This window comes from Canis lupus, chromosome 15, assembly GCF_003254725.2.
Source record: "Canis lupus dingo isolate Sandy chromosome 15, ASM325472v2, whole genome shotgun sequence".
NCBI classification, from domain to species: domain Eukaryota; kingdom Metazoa; phylum Chordata; class Mammalia; order Carnivora; family Canidae; genus Canis; species Canis lupus.
Window position 1 is genome coordinate 17,872,593 of NC_064257.1, and position 14,261 is coordinate 17,886,853.

The 14,261-nt window shown below is 43.0% G+C and overlaps 1 protein-coding gene and 1 non-coding gene across 2 annotated transcripts in view; one reads left to right on the forward strand and one right to left on the reverse strand.

Moving 5' to 3' along the window:
- LOC112654483 (uncharacterized) overlaps positions 1-14,261 on the forward strand; it is a 39,292-nt gene that overhangs the window by 2,239 nt on the left and 22,792 nt on the right. Inside the window, exon 3 of the transcript XR_003133058.3 lies at positions 22-111. This is a non-coding gene — a transcript (uncharacterized LOC112654483). The remainder of the gene's footprint in view (positions 1-21; positions 112-14,261) is intronic.
- RNASE9 (ribonuclease A family member 9 (inactive)) lies at positions 3,680-6,594 on the reverse strand. The gene is made up of 2 exons (XM_025439040.3): positions 6,424-6,594; positions 3,680-4,659 (listed from the first exon to the last, which is right to left on the reverse strand). The coding sequence occupies exon 2, from the start codon at positions 4,642-4,644 to the stop codon at positions 4,048-4,050; it is 597 nt and encodes a 198-aa protein (XP_025294825.1). The 5' UTR covers positions 4,645-4,659; positions 6,424-6,594; the 3' UTR covers positions 3,680-4,047.

Below are 14,261 nucleotides of genomic sequence, written 5' to 3' on the forward strand. Positions count from 1 at the left end.
GATTCTGTACTTGTGTTCCAGGTTGGCTGAAGTAAGGTCCTGCATGAGGAGCCAACACCCTATTATTCCTCCATTACAATCCTACCTAGAGATGCTCATCTTTGAAGGCAGGTGAGTAGTGAGTACGTTCCCTGAATTTCTGTAGAGGCCTGCAGGTGGAGGAGACAGATGTTTAAGGAGTGATGCTCAATTCCATCAGGAAAAGCATTTCTTTAGGTCAGATCAGATGTTTGACAGGCTAATAATTGTTTCCCAAGACACATTTTTTTCGATTCTTCCTTTGAGTACTAAACTACACTCTCTGGATTCCTTGCCTTAAATGTGTCCTTGGCACTAAGTTCTGGCAGCGTTATGTGAGTCGAAGAAGTGGGAGCCAATTCCTAGCCATGTTTCCTTCAGAGACAGCTGGTGTCTCTCCTCACTTTCCATTCGGGGCACTGATGCACCCACAGGTGCATGGTGAGCTGGCTGCAGCCACCTGCACAAAGGCAACACCTTAGAGCGCCAGATGCGGTACAGTGGCCCCCTAGGAAGAGTCCAGTCCTTCAGTGATCACACAGAGCACAGCCGCCTCCCCTGGATTCTTACGGGAAGGAGAAGTGGACTTTTATCTGTCGAGGTGCTGTATCATAGGAGTCTTTGCGGTGTCACATTCCTCTGTGCCGTAATGACAACAGAAGCCTACGGGACCAGTCGTCTCAGATCTTTACTTACTTGTTGCATCCCTGTCACTAAACCCATCTCCAAAATGCCAGAGTCAGAATGTCAACAAATGAGATACTAACAGACTTTCACTGTCCATTTGTCTCAATGTGCCACCTAATGTCTTTAGGTGGTAATAGATTTTTTAAAAAATATTTTATTTATTTATTCATGAGAGACACACAGAGAGAGGCAGAGACACAGGCAGAGGGAGAAGCAGGATCCCTGCGGGGAGCCCAACGTGGGACTCGATCCTGGGACCCAGGGGTTATGATCTGAGCCAAAGGCAGACGCTCAACCATGGAGCCACCCAGGTGCCCCGCATCATACATTTTTAAAGGAGAATACCAAATGGGTTTATTTTGGCTAAGAGACAAAGATGGTATGTATTTTTTCCCTATTCTTTTTTTTTTAAGATTTTATTTATTTATTCATGAGAGACAGAGAAAGGGAGGCAGAGACACAGAGGGAGCCTGATGTAGGCCTCAATCCCAGGACCCAGAGGTCATGACCTGAGCTGAAGACAGATGCTCAATGGACTGAGCCACCCAGCCGTCCCTTCCCTACTCTTACAAGTGCTGTTGCCTACAGTCCTTCACTGAGTAATTAAAATTGTAAATGAATTTTGCATCACCACTTCACACCACTAGGATTGTTATTATATATATAAAAAAAGAAACTGACAGGTTTTGGTGAGGATTGGACAAATTGAAGCCCTAGTGCGTGGCCGGTGAAATGTAAAGTTGTGCAACTGCTATAGAAAAGAGTGTGCTGGTTTCTCGGAAAGTTAAAAGAAAAAAAAAAGAATCATTTTATGATTCAGCAGCTTCAATTCTGGGTATAGACCCAAAAGAATAGAAAGTAAGGACTCAAACAGATATTTGTGCATTCTTGTTCATAACAGCATTGTTTGCAAGGCCAAAAAGTAGAAGTGACCAGAGTAAGCGTCCATCGATGGATGAATGGATAAACAGCATGTAGTATAAACATCTAATGGAATATTATTTAGCCTTAAAAGGGAAAGAAACTCTGACATGTGGTACAACACGGGTGAACCTTGAAGACATGATGCTAAGTGGAATAAGCCAGGCTCAAAAGGACAAATACTGTGTGATTCTATTTACATGAAGGATCTAGAGTAGTCAAATTTATAAGAGACAGGAAGTAAAATGGGACACTTATTGTTTAATGCATACAGTGTTTCATTTTGCAAGATGAAAAATTTCTGGAGACAACCGTGTGAATGCACTTACTGCCGCTGCAGTATGCACTTAAAAATGGCTAAAGCAGTAAATTGTATGCTATATATATCTTACCACAATTTAAAAAAATTACTGTTGTATCATATCAATGGATTCTTTTTTTTTTTTTACTATTTTATTTATTTGACAGAGAGTGAGTGAGCACAAATGGGGAGTGGCAGGCAGAGGGTGAGGAAGAAACAGGCTCCCCACTGAGCAGAAAGCCTGACTTGAGGCTGGATCCCAGGACCCTGGGATCAGGGCCTGAGCCCAAGGCAGATGCTCAACCGACTGAGCCACCCATGCACCCCTATCTGTGGATTCTAACATAAAGAATAAATTGTGAAAAAAAAAAAAAGAATAAATTGTGCTGTGAGTCAAGGTTATGGACAATATTCATCACATTAGTTTGGTATTATTGAAGAGCGAATGCTAATGGAGACTGGATGACAATCTTTTGAAATCTTACGATGGGTAAAGCTGAAAATTATGGTTTTGATCTATCTTAAGGAATCCAGCGGATAGAGGCTGGGATCTGGATTTTTTTTTAATGCAATACTAGATTAAAAAAAAAAAAAACAATCCATGTAAATAATCCTTGTTCTAGTTCCACGATTCTAGTTCTAGGTTGTGTATGGATCGGACCATTTATCTGGAGAGAAGGAGATAACATCATGATGATTTCATGCCTTCTTTACTGTACTATATCCGACTCTCACAAATATATTGTATACTGTATAGTCCCAAGATAGGTGGAATGAGCACAGCCCAGGTGAGATGGCCCATAGCACGTGCCCAGGCTAGCCTACGTGCAGAACTTCTTTGGCTGGTGTATAGGAGGTTGACTTTTAGAGCATGTCGTGAGATTTCTAAAGTTTGATGGGATCCTCATTCATTCAGACATTACAATCAAAAGTCACAAGCTTCCATGTGAAGAGCAGTTTGATTTTCTGGTATTTTTTCCCTAGTCGCCGAAACGGTGTCTGGCAGTACTTGGCTCTAGGCCCTTATTTATGTCAACTGGTTGATCAAGTAAGCTCTGAGCTCTGATTCTGAAGAGAAGAACAAAGACTGGGGAATAAATGAGTAATAAATGAGTAGATTGGGTTTCAGTGCAATGTGAGAAAGTAATAGACACTATCCCTGCCATCTCCCTTCACTACTTCTTATCCCATTTTCCATGAGTTGTTGAGAATCATAGTTAAAGGATATTAAGGAACTTCACAGACACAGGGAGAGAAATTATTACCTGTACCGGAAAGACAGATTTCCTTTATCATACAGATTCTCCAGCCTTTTCTGGAAGTGGCGTATTCTCAGATGAAGCCACATCTACTGGCAAGTGAGGAAAGGAACTGTAAATAAATGTGACTGTGCCAGAAAGTGAGGAATTGTTTGGGGTTTTGTGAATAGTGATGTCTAAGCTAAAGCCAAAATGTGGGAATCTACAAACACAGCATTGGACAATTGAAAAGTACGTCAGGGAGCTTGCTATCCCGAATGTTTAGGTGTTTATCCTGAGGTGCCTCTTACTAGAATCTACATCTTCAGGTTCTCATTGAGCATTGCGTTGTATGGAAAGAACAGAACAAGTGAAATGTCCACAAATATAGTACTGGAAAGTTGAATCGCACAATTTCTTGAGGAGCTTCAGTTTCGTTTCATTTCAAATTATGCTACAGAGAAAGGCAATTCCAAACCCCAAAGCCCCACATAGCCATACTGGAGAGACTTCACTAGGTCAATGCACTTTATTAGTTCTACTCAACTAGGGGTTCACATGAACACAACACAGGAGTACACTCCAGACGACCATTTCCTGTTTCTCTTGGAGCTGGCTCTCTGTCACTGCAGGCGTTCATCCTCATAACACACTCAAAATGTGCTAAAGTACTTGACCTTTTTGAAACCACTTCTCAGAGCGCCATCAACCAACTTAGCCCACGTTGCCTTTGCATGGTGTTAGGAGAAGAAAGGGAGACGGTGGATGACTAAAATGAATGGGATCAAAATGAGCATTCTTGATTTTGACCTTCAAGGATCAGTATGGAGAAGGTTATATCCTCCTACTCTTGCCTTCTTAGAGAATATTCTTTTAGAATGGCTACTTTTTTGCATTGTGGTAGATGTTGGCTTTCACATCATTATCCAGAGCCATAATATCATCTACGTAAACAGGAACAATTTCCTGAATATTATTTTGCCATCGACAAGTAATAAGGACATAGCCCTGCCTATAAAAAGAGTCATATTCACAGTCTGTCATTTTAGCTCCTCGTGTTAAATTACAATAGACTCCTTCTATTACTTCCTTGCTCCTGTGACATTTCTTAACTCCATTCTTACAAGGCACATGTAAGTTTTTACAGGTCTTTTGCACGTCCTCATATGCTATTTGGAGGAAGAAATGTTCTCTGACACAACTGAAATTGTTGTGAACGTTTTTCATCTTGATTTCTTCAGTACAGTAGGCTGAATCAGTTAGTGGTCTTCCAGGATCGATAATAATACGCCTTAGGAAAGTATCTTTGGTAGGAGGTTTGGCAGGTCCTGGGCTGTATATGTCCCCCAAGTAATCTTCAAACTCTTCTAGCTTTTCATCTGTGAAATCACCAAAGTTCTTCAGAATTATAAATTGCAGTGGCTGCATCATCAGCAGGAGCAGCAGAGCCAGGGGCTGCATGGTGAGCAGAGTCCACATGTCCTTTTGTGGAGACTAGGAGAGTTAAGGAGATAAGTGCCACTGCCACAGTGTGTCTGCTTTTGTTCCTCAGCTACATTAACTCCTGCTGTTCTGAGCTCTAAGACTTTGGACAATTTTCAAATTGACAACTCAGAATATATTTCAATATTTCTGAAACGTGGACTGAAAAGTAGCCCATGGTCAGCCTGGAAGACTGTGGACGTGAGAGGAGAAGGTGAAGGGAGAAGGGAGAGAAAAGGAGAGAGGAAGAAACAAGGAAGGTGAGGCAGAGAGCAAGGAGGGGTGGAGGGCAGGCAGGAGGAGACAGGAGCCCAAGGTGGCCGTTGGGGAGAGAGGCCGAGAGGGGCTCCTGGGCTCTTAACCCTCTGGAACAGATGCCTCCCTTCCCTTCTTGGGAGTTGGGAACCTGCACTGCAAAGAGCCTAAGTGACCCCCACACCCACACTCCCTGTTCCGGGAGGACAAAGATTCCTCATCTTGTGACTTCTCTTTCTGCCTGGACTGCAGATGCCCGGGGAGAAGGGATGGAGCCAGGTGGGGCGGTCAGCGGAGCACCACCTGCTGCTGCTTCAGGCGCTTTCACGGCCACCCCTTCCCCTGGGGCTGCTCCGTCCCCTGGGCGGCCTCTCTTGCCTCTCCGGAGAGCTGCGGCGCACCCCCCCCCCCCCCCCCCCCCCCCCCCCGTACCCTGTGGGGTTCCCCATCCTTCCTTGTTCTCTTCGGTAAGCTTCCTAGGCTTCCTGTTTCCGGGGTGACCAGGCTTCACATCCCCAATCTCTCTCCACCCTGCGTCGAAGAACTATTTTAAAGCGTTCCTTGCGAGAGCCTGAGCAGTAGCACCGTGTGGCAGGAACGGTGCCCTGCTGCTGGACGGCAGGGCAAAATCGGTCCCTCTCGAGCCAAGTGTCATCTTTCACAGAGAGCCCCAGGGCCTAGCTATCGTTTTCCATTTCTAGTCCAAAGCTGGCTGCTAAGCATTAATTCTCCAAAGAGGCTTTCCTCCCAGAGAGAGGCAGGCACCTGAGGTATGCTGGGGAACAGGCTTCCAGAGCCACCTCTGCCCATGACCTCTTTACCGCGCTCAGTCTTTGGGGTGTCTGGGCCCCAGAGAACGGTTGTTTCTAGCTTTGGCTGGAGAGGTCCTAACACTGAGGGTATTGGCCTCCCCTGCGAGCGCAGGAGCTTGGAGTGGAAAGGGACGAAAACAAGTCTGAGCAGCTGAATACATGCAGTCTTGGGGTCACCCCAAAATAAAATAACAATAACAAATAATCACGGCTAGCATAAGGAGCGGTGATGGGCCCCCCTGTGCTAAGCGCTCTCGTGCACCATCTTCATCTGCCCAACGACATTTGATAAACAGGTTGCTTTTTAGTATTGTTTTTGGTTCTATTGTAATTAGCCTCTCTTGGTGACGGGAAGTCGCTGAAAACCTTACGCTGGCCCCAGCAGCAGCCTGGGCAAACCCGGCTCACGGGCCCTTCTGACGGCCCGTCTCTTCGCTGCTCTAGGGCCTGCACCAGTCCGGTTTCCCCTCCTGGGGCTACTGTGTCCCTCCTCTGCTGTCCTCGTAGCTCTACCAGAAACCGCGAGCGCACGGCCAGGTCTAGAACCGTCCCCGAGCCCTTGGGGCGCCGCGGGGAGGGCCGCTGGCCGAGGCCTAGCTGCACGTTGCAGGAGCAGGTTTTCTTACTCCAAGGCCTTGGCATCAGGAAGTCCCCCCTTAAGGCCACCTGAGGGGTTCCCATTACTCATGACCCAGACACTCTGACTTACGTGGAGATGGAGACAGAGAGCCCCTGATTCCAGGATGGATCCGATCGGTGTCGATGTGAGCAGTCAGAGGAGTCAAGAAATGCAGGTGTTGTGCACACCCGACGGAAGGCTGAAGCAGGAGAGGAGAAGTGGACTGAAAAGGAAAACCGGCGGGTGGACAGGGGAGGGGTGGCCCTCCCTCCCTGCCCTACTCAGAGTCCTCCCTCCCTCCCTGCCTGCCCACAAGCTCATCAGGCCACCCGTGGCCCAGGGAGGCTCTTCAGGAGAGCACCCCGTCATCGTGACCGTCCAGGGAGCTCAGCACACACTCCCGCAAGTGAAAACTTGGAGCCACTGAGGCATCTTGGACTGGAGAGAACCGGACAGCAAGTGCATGGATGGCAGAGCTCAGGCTCCTGCCCAGGACACACCTTGGGCTTGTCTGCGAACCTCCTTGATTTTTTAAAAAAATATTTTTATTTATTTATTCATGAGAGAGAGAGGGAGAGAAGCAGAGGCACAGGCAGAGGGAGAAGCAGGCTCCACGCAGGGAGCCAGATGTGGGACTCGATTCCAGGTCTCCAAAATCATGCCCTGGGCTGAAGGCGGCGTTAAACCGCTGAGCCACCCAGGCTGCCCCCTCCTTGATTTTTATAGCCTAAACTTCTTCTTCTTTTTTTTTTTTAGCCTAAACTTCTTAATCCTATAGTTATGAATTCAACTTGTAGTTTTTGTCCTTGTCAAAATCCTTTCTCATCCTGAAAGTGTATACATTTTCGCTTCTATCCTATTTTACTACTTCTATGGATTTTTTTTTTTAATGACTTAAGTCTTTTACCCATCTGGAATTCATTTATTTTGAAGTGTGGTAAGAGATGGGTTTTGTTTTCACATGATTTGTCCATAATCCCAGTATCAGTTATTTGGGGAATGAAATCCAATCCACTGTCTCATCTCTTATTTATTTATTTAAACAAAACTTTTTAAAAAAACAGTTGATGCTTAACCAACTGTACCATCCAGGTTCCCCTCTCACCTCTAACTTAAAAGTTACCTTATGGGGCCCCTGAGAGGCTTCATTGGTTGAGTGTCTGCCTTCGGTTCAGGTCATGATCCCAGGGTCCTGGGATTGAGCCCTGAGTCGGGCTCACTGCTCAGTGGGGAGCCTGCTTCTCCCTCTCCCCTCTGCTCAGGCTCTCTCTCGATATCTCTGTCTCTCTTTCAAATAAATAAATAAAACCTTTAAAAAAAAAAGTTACCATATATGTTAAATAATTCTGTTCCTGAACTGTCTATTGTTTTTTGATGGTAGTTTTATCTATTTGTGTGCCAGTGATATGCTTTTCCTTATTCTCATTTGACAAAATATTTTGATATCTAATAAAGCAAACCACATCCATTCCTCTGCTTGTTCAAAAACCAGCACAGAGAGAACAGAAAGTCGATTACTGGTTGCTTGGGGGCAGAAGAGAGGAATGGAGATGAACAGGAAATGAGCAAGACAGACAGACAGACGGAAACAGAAAACACAGAACAGATGGCACCGAATCATGCTCAGGCGGTGTTTCTTAAGTTTTCACCTGGCAGCCTCACAGCAGAACCACCTGGCCTCCCTCTGGATTATAGATTCCTTGGTTTTTCCTCAGACCTCATGAATCAAAATCTTTGTGAATGGGCCCATAAATTTGCACGGTTAACAAATTCACAAGGTGAGTCATAGCCCACTAACGTCGGGGAAGCACTTCCTTATACCCATAAACATGTAACTGATGGTATAGAAAACATCCCCAAGTAGCGTGGAGAGTGTTAGGCCTTCTCAGCAAATGTTTTTGGAAAAAAAATTGAGTTGCATTGCTTTTCACCTTTTAGCTGTTGTGAATAACACTGCTTTGAAAGTGGGTGTACAAACATCTGGTTGGGTCCTACTTTTCCTCTCTGCTTGTAAACTTGCTTGGGAGGGTTCGGGCAGCTTAGGTCTATAGGTGGGGAAGAGCCTGAAAGGGACTGTGGGTCCCAGGCCTCTTCTATGACGCAGGTCCTGAGTCCCTGGTCAGGACTCTGTATTTAACCACTATTTTTACAAAAGTAAAAGATTGAGAGGAGTCATGAGCCCCTTAGACGAATATATATTCCAGAGAGATTATTAAATGGTCTTTTAAAAGCAGATTATTTTTAAAATGCAAGATTTTGAACAGATCTTAAAATGAGCATCAATGGATTATGATCATAAAATACTTACATAGCTTTAGTCACAAAGGGAAAAACGAAAATTGTATCTTTCAAATTGCTGATAATCATACCTTACAAACTCAATGCTGGTGAGTGTGTACAGTGGGCAATCACACATTTGTGATTAGAATGAAAAAGTTGGCAAATATAACAAAAAGCTTTAAAAAGCTGATTAATTTTCTCTTGTTTTAGGGATCCCTGGGTGGTGCAGCGGTTTGGTGCCTGCCTTTGGCTCAGGGTGCGATCCTGGAGACCAGGGATCGAATCCCACATCAGGCTCCCGGTGCATGGAGCCTGCTTCTCCCTCTGCCTGTGTCTCTGCCTCTCTCTCTCTCTGTGACTATCATAAAAAAAAAAAAAAAATTTTTCTCTTGTTTTAATAGGATTCTTTTTGTTTGTTTTTGTTTTCTCTACAACTTTTTTCTTTGCATTTTTTAATAGATTTTCCTTCACAATGGAGATATAAGGGTGATAAGAGTTTACAAATACTCTCAAAGTAGTAATTCTTTATATAGATACATAGTGGCAAATAAGAATGTTTGTAATTGTTAAGATTATTTTGAGGATACGAGGCCTATCTTTTGCCTACTTCATTTATTTATTTGTTTATTTATTTATTTATTTATTTATTTATTTATTTATTTATGATAGTCATACAGAGAGAGAGAGAGGCAGAGACATAGGCAGAGGGAGAAGCAGGCTCCATGCACCGGGAGCCCAACGTGGGATTCGATCCCGGGTCTCCAGGATCGCGCCCTGGGCCAAAGGCAGGTGCCAAACCGCTGCGCCACCCGGGGATCCCCTTTATTTATTTTTTAAAGATTTTATTTATTTATTCATGAGAGATACACAGAGAGAGGCAGGGACCCAGGCAGAGGGAGAAGCAGGCCCCATGCAAGGATCCCGATGTGGGACTCGATCCCAGGACCCCGGGGTCACACCCTGAGCCAAAGGCAGATGCTCAACCGCTGAGCCCCCCAGGTACCCCTATCAAAAGAATATTTTTAAAACAACATTAAGGATATTGAGACAAGTATATATAGTAGAATATTTTTCACAATTTTGGAGTTAAGAAAGGATGTTTTTATTAAACCAAACAAGAGCACAGCCACAAAGAAAATTATTGAAAGACTTGATTACAGACACACAGACTGAATTACATACCCATACACACAAGTACACAGAAACCTCACCCAAAACAGATAATATAATAATAATCCCTAATAACAAAAGACACCCCCCCCCCCCGCAAAAATTTAAAAAGCAACAACTTGGAAAAAAAATACTTTGAAAACATATTCAGTATAAAATTGCTTCTCAGACTCAGGTGTAAGCAAAGTGTGAGTTTCTTTTCTAAATCCAACATATCTGTACCAAAACCCCAGCTCTTAATGGTGGCAGCAAAATTTTCCTCTGTTAGTATTTTAGATGTCTTCCACCTTTCTTACATAATTAGGAAAATCGAAGTATCTGAATTTGTCCTGGTAAAAGAGAAAGTTCAGCTTTGGCATGTGGGTGTTGAGTGGCGACATCCTCGCAGTTTCTCTTGTTGTTACAAACTGTCTTACTATGGAACACAGTGCTGTTGTTGCCTCACCTTTTAGATAACATTCTTAAAATCTTAACTTTTTAAAAAAAGATTTCATTTATTTATTTGACAGAGAGAGAGAGAGAGAGAGAGCGCACAAGCAGGGGGAGCAGTGGGCAGAAGGTGAGGCAGAAGCAGGCTCCCTGCTGAACAGGGCTCCTCGGGGCTCCAGATGCAGGGCTCCATCCCAGGGCTCGATTCCAGGGCTCGATCCCAGGACCCTGACATCATGACCTGAGCTGAAGGCAGCTGCTTAACCCACTGAGCCAACCAGGCACCCCTTAAAATTCTTAACTTAAAAGTCATCATTCAAAAAAAAAAAAGTCATCATTCTTAAAACATTTACATCCCTTAGAGCCACCACCAAGACTCCGAAGTATGACAATTTCTTTTGTTATGAAGAATTCTCTTTCTTTTCCAATATTGTACAGCAATAAAAACAAAATGCTCATTTAGGCTTTAACAAAGTATTCTTATTTCCTATGAAATCTGCATTCAATCCATGCATTTCTTAGCTTTTGCATCAGCAACTCACCATGAGGGTGACTCTGCCATGATATAGATACCTTCCCACTAGAAAAGCAAGGCAAGGTCATTTAGCTCCAAAAATTTTAAGGAGCCTGTTTAGATAAAAATACTTTTGATTTTTTTTAAAGATTTATTTTCAAGCAATCTCCATACCCAGCGTGGGGCCCAAACCTACAACTCAGAGATCAAAAGTGGAGGGCTCCATGGACTGAGCCAGCCAGCTGCTCCTAGATGTGGTTTTATTTTTTTAAATTGTATTTATTTATTTTTATTTATTTTTATTTTTATTTATTTATTTTTTATTTATGATAGTCACATAACTATCACTCAGGGATCCCTATTTTTATTTTTTTATTATTTTTTTATTTTTATTTTTTTTTTCTAGATGTGGTTTTAAAATGAAAATGTAGAAGGGCACCTAGGTGGTACAGTCAGTTAAGCTTCCAACTCTTGTTTTCAGCTCAGGTCTTATATCAGGGTCGTGGCGTCAAGCCCTGTGTTGGTCTCTGTGCTCAGCATGGAGTCTGCTTGAGTTTCTCTCTCCTTCTCCCTCTCCCTCTGCCCCTCTTTCTGCATGTGCTCACAGGTATGCACTCTCTCTCTCTCAGATAAATAAAGAAATCCTTGAAAAAAATGAGAATATAAAAAAGGCTTAATACAGTTTTCCAGTCAAGATGGAATAACATGGACCTGATTTACCCTCCCACCTGAAACAATTTTTAAAACGGACAAAATACGGGCAGCCCCGGTGGTGCAGCGGTTTGGCACCGTCTGCAGCCTGGGGTGTGATCCTGGAGACCCAGGATCAAGTCCCACATCGGGCTCCCTGCATGGAGCCTGCTTCTCCCTCTGCCTGTGTCTCTGCCTCTCTCTCTTGTGTCTCTCACGAATAAATAAATAAAGTCTTAAAAAATAAACTGACAAAATGCTGGAAAAACTACTTTCAAGACACTAACATCAGACAACAAAACACACTGAACTTTGGGAGACAGGAAACTAGCAAGGTGAGCCATACAGTTTGCTTGGGTTCTGCCTTGAGAGAGATTCCAGACAAAAGTGAGGGGATGACAAGCTTAGGAAGAGCCTGGAGACCACGAGACATGAGGAGGAGGAACTGAGGAAATGAGGAGGCCAAGAAATGTGAGTCCATAGGACAAAGTACCAGAAAGGAAAGAGCTGCCTTGAGCAGAGCCTTGAGCTCAAGTATGCAGCAGAGGACTGTTTATCACATGTGGGGGAGAAAACCACCTGCAGCTGGGAAAAATAACTTGTCTACTTGTCTAAAAGGATCAGAGGAAATAGTGCCTTGGCCCATGAGCCAGGCTGGAAAAAGTCAAAATTCATGGGGCATTAGACAGCACTAGGGAAGGTCTTGCCTCAGTAGCAGGGAATAATTAGCCCTAGATCACCACGGATCTGCATCTTCATAACAAATCAAAAGAATTGACGTGGTTCCAAATAGCTGATGTGTATCCCAGAAAAAAGATCAGGGAGGTTTACATGAATACAAGAATATCTTTGTGAGTTAAACCAAGAAGGTGGAATTCACAATGTCTGGCATCTAATCAAAAATTACTAAGCATGAAAGGAAACGAACACAAACCATAATGAGCACACTAATCATCCAATTGAATTAGACCCCAAACAGGCATAGAACAAAGGCATTAAACCTATTATTATAACTGCACTTATGTGCAGAAAATTAATTAGATTCATGGGCAATAGAAAAATCAAATTTATAAAGATAAAAACTAAAATGTGTGAGATAAAAAATGCACCAGATGGGATTAATGGCAGATTAGATATTACAGAAGAAAGCTTAGTGAATCTGAAGTTTCCAGAGTTAATTCAAGTGAAACAGAACAAGGAAACAAAGCAGAGTGAAAAGAACATCAGCAGGCTGTAAAATGAATTCAAGCGACCCCAGATGGATAATTTGAGTCTCTGAAAAAGAGAAGCAAAAATTAGGAGAAATAGTGGCCACTTGCAAAAGTTAATGGAGAGTATAAGTTCACAAACCCAAAAAAAACCTCAACAAACTCCTAGTACAGAAAAGAAAAAAGAAAGAAAGAAAGAAAGAAAGAAAGAAAGAAAGAAAGAAAGAAAGAAAGAAAGAAAGAAGAAAAGAAAAGAAAAGAAAAGAAAAGAAAACCGTATCAAGGCACATCATAACCAAATTGGAAAGCAAAAAAAAAAAAAAAAAAAAATTATAATGAAAAGAAAAACCTTAGAAGCAACCTCAGAAAAATAGATATGCTATGGCCAGAGAAACAAAGATAGGAATGTTAGGGGTGACATTAGATTTCTTATCTGAAACAATATAAGTAAGAGTAGGGTAGGAAAACATTAAAGTACTCTAAGTAAGAAAATTTCAATGCAGAAATTCTATATCTGGCAAAAATATCTTTAAAACCCTAAGGCAGGGATCCCTGGGTGGCGCAGCGGTTTAGCACCTGCCTTTGGCCCAGGGCGCGATCCTGGAGACCCGGGATCGAATCCCACGTTGGGCTCCCGGTGCATGGAGCCTGCTTCTCCCTCTGTCTATGTCTCTGCCTCTCTCTCTCTCTCTCTCTGTGACTATCATAAATAAATTAAAAAAAAAAAAAGACTGTTTAAAAAAAATAAAATAAAACCCTAAAGCAGAATAAAACCTTTTTCAGATTGCAGAGTTTAAAGAATGCATCACCAGCAAACTCTCACTACAAGAAAATTTAAAGGAAAGGCAGCGAGAAAATTAATACCACTTGGAAATGTGAATTTACACAAAAAAATAAAGAAATTATAAATGGTAATTTCATGGCCAAATAAATATTATTCTTTTTCTTACTATTTAAATTTATTTAAGATAAAACAGACTACAGGTGACTGGGTAGCTCAATGGGTTGAGCATCTGACTCTTGATTGCAGCTCAGGTCGTGATCTCAGGGTTGTGAGATTTTTTTTTTTTTTTTTTTTTTTCAAGAGGGTTGTGAGATTGAGCCCCATGTCAGGCTCTGTGCTCGGCGCAGAGTCTACTTGTCCGTCTCACTCTCCCTCCTCCTCTGGCCCTCTCTGCCCCTCCCTGTGCTTGTGCACACACACACACACACTCTCACTCTCTCTCTCTCTCTCAAATAAATAAAATAAAATAAAATAAAATAAAATAAAATAAAATAAGACACACTAAACTAGTAGCAATGTGTAATGGGATTTGTAACCTATTTCAAAATAAGATGCATGGTGAACAATAACATAAAATCTGAGAGGAGAGGAATATAAGTATATTATCCTAAGGTTTTTATACTGTAAGTGAAACAGTACAATATCAGTTGAAAGTACACTATGATAAGTCATAGACATACACGGTAAAGCCTCATGCAACCACTTAATTAAAACCAAGAGCTAGGGGATCCCTGGGTGGCGCAGCGGTTTGGCGCCTGCCTTTGGCCCGGGGCGCGATCCTGGAGACCCGGGATCGAATCCCACATCTGGCTCCCGGTGCATGGAGCCTGCTTCTCCCTCTGCCTGTGTCTCT